Genomic DNA, 18126 nt, shown 5'->3' with positions numbered 1-18126 from the left:
ATTAGATGTAGGGGTACTTTAGTCATTTCTACATTTTACGCATATTCATGCTTTTGAATATGATTGTAATTCCTCCTTTTTATTTTTTCTTATTTTTGTAATTTTTTCATTTCTTATTTTTGTTCTTTTATATAATATTTTTGTACACGGTCAGTGGCCGACCCCAATTGTTTGGGATGAAGGCGTTGTTGCTGTTTGTAGTCAGTGGCGGACTGTGTACAGTGTACAACAGTCAGCCACTGACTGTTGTGCACAGTTTAAAAAAGATAGACGTTGGGTTGATTCCCAACGTCTCTAATAAGAGCCGTTGGGAATAGCCCAACGACTCTTTAAGTATGCTTATAAATAAGGGTTGTGAGCCCATTGAATGCATGTATTACAGTAAGGAGTTGTCTCCTTAAGCTTATAAACATTGTGCATTTATTGCACTTCTTTTGTAGTGTAAAGCTTATAAACATTTATTGCACTTCTTTTGTGGTGTAAATCTTATAAACAATGTGCATTTATTTTGTGTCTTGAGTATTTGAAGTATCAAGTTATTTGAAAACTTGATTGTTTGCAAGGATTCTTCACATCGCTGACTCGAGTCAAGGGTTAGGCAATCCGAATCTAAGTCACGAGTTCGCCAACTATGGTTAAGAGAGAATTGGTGGCTGTGAAAAAGTAGGGTCCAGGCAATTCTACTTGCATGTATGAGAATGTAATGAATTAAATAAGCATTGAAAATTATGAATCCTACATTTTTGCTAGGACATTTGTTGGGCTGCTCATTGCCTGATAGAACATTGTATCTTAAAATGGGTCAAAAGGGTTAACAATGCCTCTATTCAAAAAGTTAATGCATTCTTTTCATAAGCTACCACTTGCAAACTAGTTTATTCCTTCTCAATTCTCCTTCAGCAATTTAGCAAATGCACCATTGATAGGCCAACCCTCACATAAGCATTTCAATCCCAACATAAAAGTCTAAATGCAATTGGTCTAGTAGTTTTTCTCTATTTGTTGCCAAGGCCAAATTCCTGTGAAATTGTCTACGAAGAGACAATACGCATACAAGCATAAATACTTTATAAAAGAAGTGCACAAAAGCACTCTCACAACACTTGAACAAAATACGCAAAAAGCGTATAAATAATAAACATGCAATAATGCATGTATTTCATAAAATGGAAACAAATGCTTGAGACTCTCAAGTTTATTTTACAACAAGGGGGAACACGCCTATTTATACAAGAGCAATGGGGTGCAAAGGGGGGCTCCCCAAAGGAGTCGTTGGGGAGCCCCCAATGGTTGGGGGCCCCCCAACGACTCTATTGGCGGGACCCCCAATGCACCTTTTACAAAAAATAAAAAGTAAAAATTAAAAAGAAAGAAATACAAAAAATAAGAAAAGAAATACAACATATTTCAAATGGAATATGCGCAAAATGTGAAATGACAGAAATACCCTTTTTGGGTAAAAGAGAAAAAGGAAAAATATATAAATATATATACTTATATATAGAGATACGTATACATATAATATATGTATATGTATCTCTATGTATATAAGTATATATATTTATACTTACAATAATGTTTTTGGGTATACATTTTAACACCCCCCCTCAAACTTACGGTGCGATAACCGCAAGTTTGTCAAGAAGGAAATGAAATTTGGGCGAACAAAGAGCTTTGGTGAAGAAGTCCGCAAGTTGATACTCAGACGTCACGTATGGTAAGTCAATGACCTTCAAGTATTCTTCCCTGACATAATGGCAATCCATCTCTATATGCTTTGTTCGCTCGTGAAAGGTGTGATTTTTGGCAATATAGATTGCACTTTTATTGTCACAGCATAGATTTGTTGGCTCTTTGATAAGCACACCCATATCTTCCAAAAGGCGTCGAATCCATACAATTTCCATGGTAGTGGATGCCATGGCTCTGTATTCGGCTTCAGTGGATGACAGAGAGACCTTCTGTTGCTTTTTACATCGCCATGAGATCAAGGACTCACCTAAGAAAACACAAAAACCAGTGGTGGAGTGACGGTTACTAGGGTCACCTCCCCAATCTGAGTCAGTATAAGCAAGTAATTTCAATTTAAAAGAAGAAAATAGAAATACTCCCTTATTCACAGTTCCCTTCAAATATCTTATGATGCGAAGCACAGCACTCATATGAACGGTTGTAGGAGCGTGTTGAAACTGACTGGCGATGTGTATAGCATGTGACAAATCAGGTCAAGTAATGCTAAGATACATTAAAGAACCTACCAACTGCCTGTAAAGAGTAGGATCGGTTAAAGGAACACCATCGTCAATCTTCATTTTTGCTCCCACAACTTCAGAAGTTTCGCATACTTTGTCATCAGAAATCCCTGATCTGTCAATAATCTCACAAGCAAGTTTAGATTGGGATAGAAAATAACCACGTTGCGAATAGGCAACCTCAATTCCAAGAAAATATGTCAGAAAACCCAAGTCTGACATCGCAAATTTTGAAGTCAAGACGGATTTAATACCCTTGACTCCTTGAACATCATCACCTGTAATTAACATGTCATCGACATAGAGTAATAATATTACAATCCCTGCATTAGATTTTCTAGTAAATAAAGCAGTGTCAGTATAACATGAGGAGAAACCATTTTCCAACATTACACTGGTAAATCTGTCATACCAGGCTTTGGGAGCCTGTTTCAAGCCATAGAGGATCTTTCGAAGACGAAGAACTTTATCTTTAGGAATCTTCATGCCTGGTGGAGCATCCATATACACCTCTTCGTTAAGATCACCATTTAAAAAAGCATTTTTCACATCCATTTGAAAAATGTTCCAATTTTTAATAGATGCAATAGTAATAAGACATCTAACTTTAATCATTCGGGCTACATGAGCAAAAGTTTCTTCATAATCAATCTCATACTTCTGCCCATACCCTTTTGCAACTAAGTGAGCTTTATACCTTTCCAGGGATCCATCGCTCTTAGTTTTAACCTTAAAAACCCATTGACAACCTATAGTTTTCTTTCCTATGGGTAGAGTTTGGAAATCCCAAGTTTCAGCCCTTTTAAGAGCATTAAGTTCATTTTGCATGGCTTCTTGCCATTCTATACATTTTTTAGCTTCAAAATTCCTTGGCTCAAAGTAAGAGTGAATGGCACTAAGACAAGCCCTATACCGGGGTGAAAAGGAATCAAAAGAGACAAAACGAGTTGGAGGTCTCCTATTTCTCTCAAATCTTCGGTGATCGAGAGCAGGAACAAGCTTACTATATTGGTCAACTTCTAAAGGTGTCTTGGTTTCTACGTGAGTACGTTATGGGGTCACTCGAAATCCAGTTTTCTTGTTCATTGAGAGGGTTATGTTCTTCAATATCACCATTATTTTCCTCATCATGGTTTGATGATACATCATCATCACTAGATATATCATCATTACTAGTCAATAAGTCAAAAAGGAATGAGTAGTCAAAGTTTTCTTGTTGAGAAACATTTTTTTCAAATCCACTTTCATTTTCTAAAAACGTTACATTTCTAGAAACACATAACTTATCATCTCGAAGATCATAGCAACGAAACCCTTTTTGAGTTTCGGAATACCCAAGAAAGGCGCGGGGGATAGCTTTGGGAGAGAGCTTGTCATTTTTATCCGTAAGTATAAAGCACTTGCACCCAAATACTCATAACCTATTATAATCAGGTTCAAGCTTATATAAGATCTCAAAGGGGGATATTTTCCTTAATATCCTAGATGGTAAACGATTTATCAAATAAACAGAAGCAAGAGCTGCTTCAGCCCAAAAATTTTTAGGAATGTTTTGGGAAGTAAGAAGGGTCCTAGTGGTCTCAATGATGTGTCTGTGTTTTCTTTCGGCCAACCCACTCTGTTGAGGGGTTTTAGGACAGGACCTTTGGTGAATAATTATGTGATCTTCAAGATATACTTTAAATTGGTTTGAGAGATATTCTCCTCCAGAATCATTTCTAAAAATCTTTATATTACTGTTGAATTGATTCTTGATCATTGAATAAAAGGTTTTAAAACACGTAAAAACTTCATGTTTGAACTTAAGAAAATAGATCCATGAATATCTGGAGAAATCATCCACAAAAATAACATAATAAGAAAAGCCTCCTTTTGAAACAACAGGTGAGGGTCCCCAAACATCGGAATGAACAATTTCAAAGGTTTTAGATGAGAACATAGTTCTTTGCTCAAAAGGTAAACTTTGCATTTTTGCGAGAATACAATCATTACAAGAAAAAGAACTTTTACATAGATCCTTCGCAAAATGTAAATAAGATAACTTGGTGATATTAGGATGACCAAGTCTCTTGTGCCACATATTTATATCTTTGTTCCGGGCAACATTACAAAAAGATTTTGGAACTTGGAGAGATTCCATATAGTATAGGTCTCCTTTTCTAAAGCCTTCCCCAATCAATTTCCCGGACCGGCGATCCTGTATTAAACATTTATCACATGAAAATTTAATATCGCAACCATGGTCTGAGAGTTGAGAAACAGAGAGAAGGTTTAAGTTTAGTTTAGGTATAAATCTAATTTTTAGAATGAAAAAATTTTGAGTTTCAAAATTACCTATTCCTTTAATTTCAAGAGAGGTTCCATCCGCAGTGGAAACAAAGGATGGAGAAACATTTTTTGAGTAATCGGAAAGTGAAAACATGTTTGGGGACATATGAAAAGATGCACCTGAGTCCAAAAATCCAAGAGACTTTACCTGGGATGGAAGAAGTAGACACGGCACCGGATGTAGCTCCCTTGAGAAGAGGTTGAAGGGCTTCCACTATTTGATTTAAAGAGAGTGACCCACTTGATGATGGCTCTTCCTTTTGTGGTACACCGGTGGTAGCCATGGCGAGAAGCTTCTTCCATTTGGGACATATGGGCTTGATATGCCCTGGTTCTTTACAAAAATGACAAATAATCTTGCTATAGTCCCTCTTTCCTCTTTGTCCACCATCTCCTCCTTGATTTTGTGATTTGAAATGAGGAGGACGATAGGTCTTTACATTATTTACGGGTCTTGATACGGCATTGACCTCATTATTTTCTTCATAATTACAAGGAACCGCAAGAACATTTGGTCCTTGTTTACATAAGCTCATACGAGTCTCCTCACCACTTAATTTGGTGAGAACATCTTCAAGAGAGGGAGGAGTAAATGAGGATAGAAGTGACGACCTTATTTGCTCAAATTCCGGTCTTAACCCATTCAAAAAATTGAAGAACCGATCTTCTTCAAGTTGCTTGTGGCGGAGTTCAATTGTCTCTCCACTCCATTTTGGTTCAAGCATGGAAAGTTCATCCCAAATGGAGGAAAGGTCGGCAAAATATTCCCTAATAGACATTTCACCTTGAGTAAAGGAGAGGGCCTTCTTTTGAAGGTAATACTTATGGGATAGATCTCTTGATGTATACATTTTCTCGAGATAATGCCAAGCTTCCGATGCTTTTTTGAACTTGATAATGTTGGCATTAATCTTAGTTTCGACAGATGCGAAGAACCAAGAAAGAATCTTGAAGTTCTTCATTTCTCATTCGTCGTGCTTCTTGGAGTATTCTTCAAGAGCTTTGATCATTTCCTCTCCCTCAAGAATCTTGATTTCACTTCCGTCCATCACGGTTATTTTGGGTTCCGGTTCCAGAATTGTGCCTTGCACATAACCCCATAATCCTTTACCTTTTATGTGAGCCTCCATGTTTCCGGCCCAAATATGATAGTTGGACCCATTCAACTTGAAGCCAAGAGCGAAGTGAGACTCTTTTTCACCCATTAAGGAGTAAAGAAAAGGAGAAGAGGGCGTACCAACACAATGCTTCAACTTCTAGCTTGCACAATATCCTTCTAAAATATTTGAGAAACAAGATCCACCACTTCAACTTCTAAGGATCCGAAGGCACGGTTTTTGAGGCACTCGAAAAAAAGGAGAATCTCACAATCCTTAATCACCAACCTTGCTCTGATACCATGTGAAATTGTTTACGAAGAGACAATACGCATACAAGCATAAATACTTTATAAAAGAAGTGCACGAAAACACTCTCACAACACTTGAACAAAATATGCAAAAAGCGTATAAATAATAAACATGCAATAATGCATGTATTTCATAAAATGGAAACAAATGCTTGAGGCTCTCAAGCTTATTTTACAACAAGGGGGAACACCTCTATTTATACAAGAGCAATGGGGTGCAAAGGGGGGCTCTCCAAAGGAGTCGTTGGGGAGCCCCCAACGACTCTATTGGGGGGACCCCAATGCACCTTTTACAAAAAATAAAAAGTAAAAATTAAAAAGAAAGAAATACAAAAAATAAGAAAAGAAATACAGCATATTCCAAATGGAATATGCGCAAAATGTGAAATGACAGAAATACCCTTTTGGGTAAAAGAGAAAAAGGAAAAAATATATAAATATATATACTTATATATAGAGATATGTATACATATAATATATGTATATGTATCTCTATGTATATAAGTATATATATTTATACTTACAATAATGTTTTTGGGTATACATTTTAACAATTCCAACCTACTACATTTTCCTTCACATCACCTCTTGCCATCTATCTCCAAGATTTTATTGGTCGTTATGTTATTCAACTTAAATGAAAGCACCTTTTGGTACAAGGTTGTTCCAGGTCTCCAAAGACTAGCCTAAACCATCCTAAATTGCATTTTTTAGAGCTTCCACTATTACAGTGTTCCTTATTTCATGCAATCTAGTGATTCAAGATACCAATCTTGGGGTAGGCATAGTGGGCACATGACTCTGTTCTTGTTGGTTCACCGCACCCAAAATTCTACAACAATAGAATGATGCAGTCCTTCCTCACTTTCCACAAAAGCTACCTTTATATATCATACAGCAAGCATCCATATTTAATTATTATGCAATAAAGAAAAGATCCCAGAAGCTTTAGACAAACATATCAAGTTTGTCTTATTATATAAGACAATTTACATAAAATGCCACTACAACTTGATACTAATAGCTTTTTTATTTCTTTTTTCAAATTTTTTCTTCCAAAATGAACAAATCTTCTCAAGCTTTTCTAGAGAAAGTTGATTATTTTTAAATTCTCCCGAGAAGTTACCTTGTCAAGAAATTTCTGATTACCGACTATTCAAGAAGATAAAATGCCCTTGATTTTTCAGTATACTATTCATCACTGATGTTGAACTTGTGAATCCCAATAACTTCCACTGCTTCTATGAGGCTCTTGGCATCAAACGAGGACTACATTTCACCCACCATCAGTGGGAACATGCCCCTTCTTGTGCTAGGAAAGGGTATCTAAGGGATTGACTTAAGAAAACAAAAAGTGATATATAGTGGTGGAACTCGACACTAGAAGATATATACTGTGGCTTCATTAAGCAACGGATGTATGTGAAATATGAAAAAGATAAGCATGACTACACCAAAAAGGTAGGGAGTGTATGAAATTTCCTAATGCTATAGTATACATGTTGTAAGCAAGGTGATGTCCTCATTTTGACATTTTCAAGCTTATCCTGTGTTCCTTGGTGGGCAATATGAGAGACGCTTTAGCTTTAGTCATAATGAAGCCAAAGAAGACCTTGCCACTTGAATAAGAAAAAAATAAGCTCTAGCTTTCCAAATAAATCTGAAGACTGGAGGAATCAAAAGAATTATTAACCACCATAGTAAAAAAAATATAGCAATGAACCAAGATTTCCCATCTTGGACAAGGCCTTTTACATGAAAGGATGGAGAAGATAAAGCCTGAATAAACAAATCATATCAAGAGGTGATTCATCAAGTTTAGAAAGGAAATATAGGGAAAGCATCCATTTAGGGCCTGTTTGTTTTGTTCCCATGGAACCTTCATGAGACTAGCATAAGTTTCTAAAAACTCTTGCCAGCATGGCCTCCACATGAAATACCTTCCCCCATGGGGAATATGAATGGGTTTACACTTTACACATAAAAGTAGGAGGGAGGTGGGAAATGCTAGGCCCAACTTGGGCTAGCATGGACTTCTCCCACCTACTTTTTTGGGTGTTTGTTTTACCCATGATGGGAAGGGAGTGCAAGTGTGGCACTTTCCCATAAAAGTGGCCTGAAAGAACCAGGCCCTTAGTGTGGTCAAATGCTTCCTAACAAAATATTTGCTCTAAAAACTTCTTGGCTCCATGAAATGTCTAACCAGTCACCTATATCGTTCAAGGTGTTTTCTCAGCGAGGTCATTTCTTGGAGAGATTTTCAAACTGGAAGTGCACCCAAATGAAAATTAGTAGTAACAACTTCAAGGAAAATAAATGATGGCATAGTGTGTACATCAAAGGTGAAACCTGGAAAAACCTCCACTCAACAGTTTTGGGGGTGAAAAAGGAAAGAAAGAATACAGACAAGCATGGGCTGTGACTTCATTTAGTAGTTTCATATCCATCTATGACAAAGATTAATCAAGAGCACAATTAGCAGAACGTCATTTTTTTTGTACACCATTTTAAGTACAACAAAAATGTGCATGATCTATTTAGTATTTTCATATGTTAATGTTGACTCCAACATGATGATTTGTTTTCTAAACCACCATCTTCATGAATTGTGAGTTCAGATTTTTTACTATCTTGAAAATTGAATCTTATGGTATCTTAGACATTCTTAAACCTACTAACACTGTGAAATAATAAGTCATACTAAATCCATCTACATGGTTAGACCCAATTGGTGGCTAGATCCATGCAAACAAGAGTGTACCACCATATGGTATCATGGTTCAAAATCACACAGACTTTCTCATTACTAAATAAATTGCTCAATCCTAAAACATGCAGGAATTTGGTGGAAATATATGGAAGCAGATATCAAGTTCCAGCAAATTGTCATATGTGTTCTAATTCAAGCATGCAGTTCATCAACATGCAAAAAATGAATTAGAGTGTGTTAAATGCATAAAAAAAGGAAATAAATAAATTTTTTCCATGTAAACAAAACTATTTAGTAATTTCAAAATTAAGTAATTTCAAAAAACAAGATAGCATGCCCATTAAGCTTGAAGAGTTTGGTTTAGCAAGTTTCATGATTGATGAGGTGGTTGATGAAGAATAGACTGCCAATGGCCATACTCTTAATGAAAAATAGTTACTTTACTAGTGCGGAGAAGCCTTATAATACCATGACCATTGAACTTTTTGTTTTTGCAGCCTACATTTGTTTCTTGTGTGGATGTTAATTGTTGAAACTTGATGACATCATTTTTTATGGACAGTTTCAATTTTTATTTTTTTGACAGTTTTTTTTTGAAAATCTGACCTTATAGATGTGATCTACACGGTTAGTTTAGTAGAAACCGGCTTTTGAATCATCTGATTATGACAAGTGAACAGGATTTTATAAGGATTCAAAAATCAATATAGAATTTTTATAAACTTTAAAGCTCATAGCATCATATTTTTTTCATTGGAAAAGTATCATCCAACAGTCTATTCCTAGCAAATAGATCATGCTAAACACATCTGTGGGATTAGATTTACCAAACATGGCCTGAAACATAAACAATCAGCACTGTCCACACCATATGGATGGTAAGGAGGAACAAATTTTCCTATATATATATATATAGATGGTAAGGAGGAACAAATTTTCCTATATATATATATATATATATATAGAGAGAGAGAGAGAGACAAAAAGGAAGAATCAAGGGCGTTGGTGGAGAAAAAATTTGTTTAGTTGTAACATTTTGAAAATGACAGGTCATTGTTAGGGGTTGAGTGCAATTTCTTCTATTGTTTGCCACTTTTTTTTATAGAAACTACCCCCGTCACGCAACTTTAGGCAGAATGACGATTAGTTTTTCAGTTTTCTTGTCTTTTATAAAATTTTGATGGTTTCAATGTCTTTTACTTTTTACTTGTAGGAAGACACAAAACAGGGTTCTCCTTCTATGCAAAGAAAGAAGCACCTCTTTCTTTTTTTAGGAAATTTCTTGATGCAGTCCCACCTTTTACCTGAGATTTCATGTCAGGTACCACCTATCCTTAAATTCTCGACATGACCTACCTTTTTTTTCTGACAATGGACGAATAAATACCTTAAGTTAGCCTCAATGTCAACGTTTGGAAACGATTTAAACTGTTCTAAAATACCTGTTTTACCTTTATTCATTAAAAAGACGTGTTTTCCTTTCTAAAAAGGTATCATCCTTCTTTAACGTTATGAACTTAGGTACACTTGCCCTTATATTTTAAGAACTTATAAGTGATTGAAACGAATTAGAGTTAGATCTCTTTTGTTTCTACCCATATTTTAATTTTTTGCATAATATTTGGCCAAGTGTGGGTCAGATCCAGGATAAGTATTTTAGGGTAACTACCACATTTTTTATAAAAATATCAATAGGTATAACTTCTTCTTGGTGGACCCATATTACAAGGTCTCATTTTCTAACTGAATTCAGTGAGAACTGGATATAGATTTAAACCCAAACCAATATATAAAACTGAATCTAACTCATATCTGGGTTAGATAGTTAACCAGTATATTCGAGCTTAGACAGTTAACAAACATATTTGGGTTCAACAGGTTAGATAGGTTCAGATCCACCAGCAACACCAGTTTGAATACGGGTTTGAACCCACAAAGATACGGTGAAGGCGACTTTTAATTTACCCTTTTTGAGTATGTGAAGCATGTTGGCTTTTCGTTCGTGAGAACGGGCTGTTCGTCTAGTATATATATAGAGAAGGGAGTAACTGCCAACAGCTACTCCTGCCAACCATAGCCAATGCACCAGGGCTGCTCACTGCAAGCGAAGGGCGACTCCGAATCATCATGGGTGCAGCACGACGTGTTAAAAATAAAGTGTAACATATATATATATATATATATATATATATATATATATATATATATATATATATATATATATATATATATATATATATATATATATATATATATATATAATATTATATATATAATATTATTATATATATTATTATATTTTTTTTTCTCTTTATTATTTTTCTTTTGCTTTATTTTTTATTTCTTAAATATCTAGTTCAATTTGAACTAGATATATTGTTTAGTCAAGTTTCTAGTTGGAACTTGACTACAATATAGTCGTTGGACCCTTGTCCAACGGCTATATTTAGAGCCGTTGGACAAGGGTCCAATGACTCTAAGGAAAGCTCAAAATGAGCTCTCCTCCTCCTCTTCCATTTTGTATAAATAGGGGTGTTCCGCCTCAATAATGTAATTCAATGTTTTTTAAGCATTTTTGTGCATGAATAAAATATTATTTATTTTTCAAGTGTTCTTCCATTTATACCCTTTCAAGGGTCATGCTTATAGTGTTTCCAATAGACACTTGTTTGTGGGTTGTTCGTGCATTTGTGGAAGACCACCATTTCATTACACGACGCACTCGTGTTAAAACGCCCTTTAGCAGTGGGTGGAAACCGCCGCTAACTGCTAAAGATTTAGCAGTGGTTTCTGCCCACCACTAAAAGTCATTTTAAAGACTTTAACGAGCGCACATTGGCCACCATTGGCAGGAGTAGCTGTTGGTAGCTACTCTCTCTCTCTCTCTCTCTCTCTCTCTCTCTCTCTCTCTCTCTCTCTCTCTCTCTCTCTCTCTCTCTCTCTATATATATATATATATATAGGACCCCCAAAATGTCAGATGGTCGAACGCGCGACCGATGCTGATCTGGGTGCATTAGCAGCGGTCAAAAGATGACCGAGTATTTTTCCTTTAATGCACAACCGCCTCTGATCGCACGCTCGATCAGCAGCAGGTGCACGTCCGAGTAACAGTGGACGAAAACCTCATCCACTGTTACTCCCGTCTATATATATATATATATATATATATATATATATGCATTGGTAACCAAAAACTCCGTCCTCATCCTTTTCTTCTGCTTCGTTTTCTTCCTCATGCTCTTGTTTGTCTTCTTATTTTCCTTCATTTTATTCCTCTTGATTTTTTCTTCTTCTTCTCTCCCAACAACTGGCTGGAGCTGCTGGTCCCTACCTCGGGTCACCAGAGAATATAGAGAAAGGTGGTGAATTGAAGAGAGAGAGAGAGAGAGTCAAAATGTGTACCAATGTGCACCTACCAATGACTGTCCAATTAAAATAATTTCTCTCTCTCTCATGCATGTTTGAGTGTGTGTCCGTACTATGTATGTATCACACACACATCATGTTGAAGACAGTATTTGGTGCTTTATGATTTTCTCCTTACAACATATAGTTGTTTTATACTTTTGAAACTGTATAGATGAAAACTTGCATGCATTCCACAACATTCTTTTGTCATCCATTTTGCTAAGTATGATCACAAGATGTCCTACTCGAACATAGCTGGTCCATACTTCAATATACACTCCTGTACTTCAGTGTCTATGCAAGCATGTGTACATGTGTGTGTGTGTGTGTGCAGGAACACATCTCATCTGCATATGCATGAGAAACGGAAAAAGGGGGATCATGGTTATCCAAAAAATGTATGTCTAATCTAGTGTGAAATAAAGAACGAATAAAATATTTAAAAGGGAAATCAAGAAAGCATGTCCTGAAGGCTTACCAGGTCTATTTTTTCAAGTAAATTCTTGTTTTCCTGAAAGATGCATTCCATCTCGCCATCCAAAATCCCCACGCTCACTGTAGTAGGTGAAACAACCTCCCTATCATTCAGTAGTTCAGCACCTTCAACCTCCTCCTGAGTCATGCCAGTGGTGGTTGATCCCCCCACATTACCTTTGGATACATAATCTTCCTCTAAGACCTGTTCCAACTCTCCATCCAAAATGGCTACACTCTGCATACTGGATGAAAAATCTTTCTTTCCATTCAATAGTTCATCTCCCTCCATATCTTTCTGTACTACATAAATAGCCCTCACTCCCTCCAAATCATCTTTGTAAGCATAATTTTCCTGAGAGACCTGCTCTTCTCCATCCACAATACCCACACTCGTTGGAGTAGATGAAACATCTTCGCTTCCATTCAATGGTTCAGCACCTTCAACCTCCTTCGTAATCATAAAACTACCTGTTGATCCTTGCAGATCATCCTCTGAAACACAAACTTCCTGAGAGACCTGCTCCAACTCTCCATCCACATTGCCTTCAGTCACAGTAAATGAAACATCCACACTTTCACTCAATAGTTCGGCAGCCTCAACCTCTTTCTGAAGTATGCAAGTACTTAACACTCCCTTCACATCATCATTGGATACATGATCTTCCTGAGAGATCTGCCCCAGCTCTGCACCCAAAAAGCCTATACTGTTTTTAGTGGACAAAGTGTCTTCATTTCCATTTGATACTTCAACACCTCCAACCTCTTCCCAAATTGCACTTGTCATTGCTCTCTCTGAATCAATTATGGACAAACCAGTATCAGCCTTAATTTGATCATTTTCTTCTTCTTCTTCGATACCAAAGCGGCACATCTCACCATTCAATTCCATTTTCTCTCCATGGTTGGCAAACAATGGTCCATTTTCCATCAGACCAGACCTTGAATCCAAAGGATTTTCATCCATAAGACTTGATTTGTCCGAAAATGTTGGTAGTGTATGCAGCTGCTCTGGATCAGTTGTGTTTCCATCACGAATACCAAACTGGAATACAATGCTGCCATCGGCAAACTCTGCAGAAATTACCAAAGCCCGTGCAATTAAGGAGCAGAAGAAAATGAACCAAACCATTTTTAATGAACGAAGGTGAAAACGACCATCATGAGAGAAAGAATCTGCATGCCCATTGAACAAGCGAGAGACTGGAAAATTGAGAGAAACAGAGGCGACAGATGAAAGCAGAAATTGACGATTCATACGCTTAAAATTGAATTAGCAAGTTCAAACCTATAATCATGCTTACAGGCAAAGAAAACATTTTAAAAGGAAAATTTTATGGAACAACAAAACCAGAATAAAACAGAAATGCTGCTGCAACTCAAATTGGAAGACTGGAACTTGTGAGAAAGCTCACCCACATTGGAAAAAAATACCAAATTCGAATTTGAAAACCTAGATTACCAATAAATTGTGCCTATAAGCATCACGAAATGTTCCGCAAAGTCTATTTCCTGAAGTTCAGCTAGCACAAATATGTGGCCCTATAATTCAGAATGATTAGGACAAAAGCCGATCGCAAATTTGATTTTCAAAACCTGAAAGTATGGCAAAACCCGTCCCTATTCCTCAAGAATAAATCAGGATAAAAACGCAACCAAAACCAGACTTTCGACACGCAGTATTAGCGCAAATTTGCAAAAAGGTGACGTAAATTCAGATCCGAAAATTTAAAAAAAAAAAACTCAAAAAATTCTGACCTCAATTTCGAGAAATTTGAAAAAAAAAAGATTAAACCTGTTAAAACGTACAAAAAAGAGGGGTGATAAAAATGAAACCGTGGAAATAATAGCCCTAGAATTCACCGAAATCAAAAAGAAAGGAACGAAGAAGTTCACAAAAGACCGAAAAAAAATAGAGAGAGAGAGAGAGTAAAATACGCACCAGTAGTGGAAACGACTCCGAAATCGGGGGAAGATGAGGAGAGGGACGAGAGCGGAGGCCTCGGAGCGAGTCTACGGCCGAGAATCGGAACCGGTGAGTGGAACGCCGGTTTGATCTGGCTGGTTCTGCTCCCGTTCCGGTTCGGAGCGAAGGTCTTGGAGGGATCGCAGACCACCCACGGAGGCGCGAAATTCGCGCCCAATTCCGCGAATTTCATCGTTCCCAAACAAGTCCGCGTCATCTTCTCCGAGGATGGAGAAGCATCGAACTGATGGAATCGAAACGAGAGAGGACACTGATGCTGCACCCCGTCTTTTTTTTAGGGAAATACCCTTTATAATGTAAAAAATTGCATATGCAACATAACGTTTTAACGGCATCGCTACGAACGGTTTATTCACCCGTCGTTAATTATTGCAACTATGGGTAATCCATAAAAGTTTTTTCGAAATGCCGTTTTAAAAACCAACACAGAGAACTGGCTGATACAAATATACTAATTTATTTATTATCAAACCCCCTCTCCCCCATACTTCATTTCATGAAACAATGCAACTAAAAAATGCAAAAATAATTTCACATATATTTTATGTGATATTTTAGACGAGAAAGTTTGTATATATTTTATTAGGAAGACTTCACGAAGTCTGCATAAAAAAATCATGTGAATCTAACTTTTAATCAAAGGGTGTGATACAACTTCATTCAATTCATTCAAACTAAACATAAACATGGTCATACATATATTCAGTATATTCATTCTATTTATTTAAAAATGAATTTGCTCATACATATATATTCATTCTAGTAAAAATGAACATATTACAAGCATTCACAGTACATAACTCAACATTAGAGGGTTTGACGGATTCCGTCATACAGGGTTATTAATTAACGAAATAGGAAAAGGCGCAATATCAGGGGTTCTTTTTTTGGCTTCTTAATGCCAGTCAAATTACTATTTTTGTCTACAAACCCTCTCTTCTCTCAAGCAAATGATTGAGGCGAAACCACCTCTTCTGCCAAATGACTCTTGAGCCTATAAATCCTGCATCTGACCCAGAGAATTCATTTGTTTGCCTCTTCTTTGCACTCTCCACAACTGAAACTTGTTCCTTTTGTCGAGGATCATCAACATCATTCACCACATGAGCATCTTCACCTCTTATCTTTTTCAAAATCATGTCTACCTCAGCCATGCCATCCTTGTTGTTCCAAAATCTTCTTCACTGTCATTTTTTAAAGGCAAAAACAAACCCTAAACCGTCTCTTTTTTACTATCGAAATATCATCGTAAAAATTGAAGCATCACAACACAATTATTGGTCATTATTCACTTATATTTTATGTGAACTTCCTCATCATCACAAATATGTCATTGTCTACCTATATTTTGTGTAAATTTCTGTATCCTCACAAATATTTATTATTGTTCATGTATATTTTATGTAGACTTACTCATCCTCGCAAATATTTATCATTATTTGTGTATATTTTATATGGACTTTCTCATCTTTGCAAACATTTGTCATTATATGAACTTCTTTGCCCTTTCAAATATTTGTCATTATTTGCCTATATTTTATGCGAACTTTCTCATCCTTCCAAATATTTGTCATTGTTCGACTATGTTTTATACATACTTCTTCATCCTCACAAATATTTGTCATTGTTCACCTATATTTTATGCAAACTTCTCCATTCTCATAAATATTTATCATTATGCAGGGTTTCTTATCCTCGCAAATATTTATCATTATGCAAGGTTTCTCATCCTCTCAAATATTTATTATTATTCGCCTATATTTTATGCAAACTTTCTCATCCTCACAAATATTTATCATTGTTTGCCTATATTTTATGCAAATTTTCTCATCCTCGCAAATATTTATCATTGCTTGGCCATATTTTATGCAAATTTTTTCATTCTCGCAAATATTTGTTATTACTCAAATATATTTTATGTGGACTTCTTCATCCTCATAAATATTTATCATTATGCAAACTTTCTCATCGTTGCAAATATTTGTCATTGTTCGCCTATATTTTATGTGAACATTTTCATCCTCGCAAATATTTATCATTATTCACTTATATTTTATGCAGACTTTCTCATTCTCGCAAATATTTATCATTAAGTGAACTTTCTCATCCCTACAAATATTTGTCATTATTCACCTATATTTTATATAGACTTTGTCATCCACACAAACATTTATCATTTAAAAAAATAAGCATGTTGATTTATTTCATTCATTAAAAAAATAAATATGCTTATACATTGTATTTATTTCATTCATTCAAAAAAATGAGTTTGCTCATACATTGCATTCATTTCATTTATTCAAAAAAATAAATATGCTCATGCATTGCATTGCATTCATTTCATTCATTCAAAAAAATGAACATGCTTATTGTAACGCCCCAACTTTTTATAGTAAAAATCTTTGGAGTAATTTTTTTTTTAATAGCGGAAGTGCGAAAAACAAAAGTCGGGTGCATTACAGGGTAAAACAGAGAAGTACTAAAAGCATATCATTCATTAATTAAAGCATTAATGTCATTAATTACATCTCATAACATAAATGTAAATCTACTAATCAAAGTTCAAATATAAAAATACTGAATTAAATGAGATCTCTCGGCTATATCCATAACGGCACCCCGATGCTCTGATTAGTTGCTACCTAAAAAACATTTAAAGCAGAAGGGTCAGACGCCCCTGTCTGCGTAAGAAAGCATTATATTTATATGTGGTACTCAGTGTCCTGTGTACAAATATGTGCAACAACTGCAGATATATCTAGCATAAAAATTTATATCATTCTAAGAAAAAGATTATGCTTTCTAATTCATGATACAGTGCAAAAGATAACTGAACTAAAGATACATTTATTCACATTAGCATAAGTTGTAGATTCTACAAGTTTTACGAAAGTCATATCAACAGTTCACGATTCTTCAAGAATGAGTATTTCATTTAACTTAATTTATTTAATGTTTATCTTACTCTTACCATGTGGGTACGCACAGACATACACCTCGTAGCGAACCGAGACCATACGGGGGTCTATTATTTAATGACCCGTATGACTAGCCATACGAATATCCAAAGGGGACGGTTAGTGACTGAGAGAGAACTTCCCAGTGGCTAGAACAAGAATTAGGATGCATCATGTGACACTTCTGCAGAAGACTTGGATCTACCGCCTAGGACGCATTGGTAGTCTTGGTTACCTAACTTCGTGGACTGGGGACTCGGTGAGACGCCTAGCTCTCACGAACACAAGAATGTCCCCAAAGCTCGTACCACCTACCCTCTTCAAGGTAGACCATGGGTCCAGTAACATACACCATCTTTCAGGTATACTCAGAGCTTGGAGAATCTGGTAACAAACATTGTTTTTCAGGTGTACCCAGAATCTCGAAGGTTGTATTATTTATATTTGTATTTAACCTCTTCTTTATAACCATGTAAGAGTTATCACACCACCAGGGGTTCAGTAGCATATATCGTCTTTCAGGTATACCCAGAACCACACAAAATTTATATATTTCGCATTCTTTTTATTTTTTTTCCTGTGCAAGTCATCGCACCACA

At 36.0% G+C, this 18126-nt stretch overlaps 1 protein-coding gene across 1 annotated transcript in view; it reads right to left on the bottom strand.

The window, feature by feature from the left end:
* Positions 1-14833, bottom strand: part of LOC149816708 (Protein phosphatase 2C family protein) — an 89832-nt gene extending 74999 nt beyond the window's left edge. The window contains exons 1-2 of the mRNA XM_089987200.1: positions 14526-14833; positions 12588-13657 (exon numbers count right to left, since the gene is read on the bottom strand). Coding sequence (XP_089843326.1) covers positions 12588-13657; positions 14526-14766 — 1311 coding nt within the window. The 5' untranslated portion in view covers positions 14767-14833. The remainder of the gene's footprint in view (positions 1-12587; positions 13658-14525) is intronic.
* Positions 14834-18126: the final 3293 nt, after the last annotated feature.

This window comes from Nuphar pumila, chromosome 14 (genome assembly GCF_984573655.1).
Source record: "Nuphar pumila chromosome 14, dmNupPumi1.hap1.1, whole genome shotgun sequence".
Classification (NCBI taxonomy): Eukaryota; Viridiplantae; Streptophyta; class Magnoliopsida; order Nymphaeales; family Nymphaeaceae; genus Nuphar; species Nuphar pumila.
The sequence above is the reverse complement of the archived record's forward strand: the minus strand, read 5'-3'. Positions and strand labels throughout refer to the sequence as shown.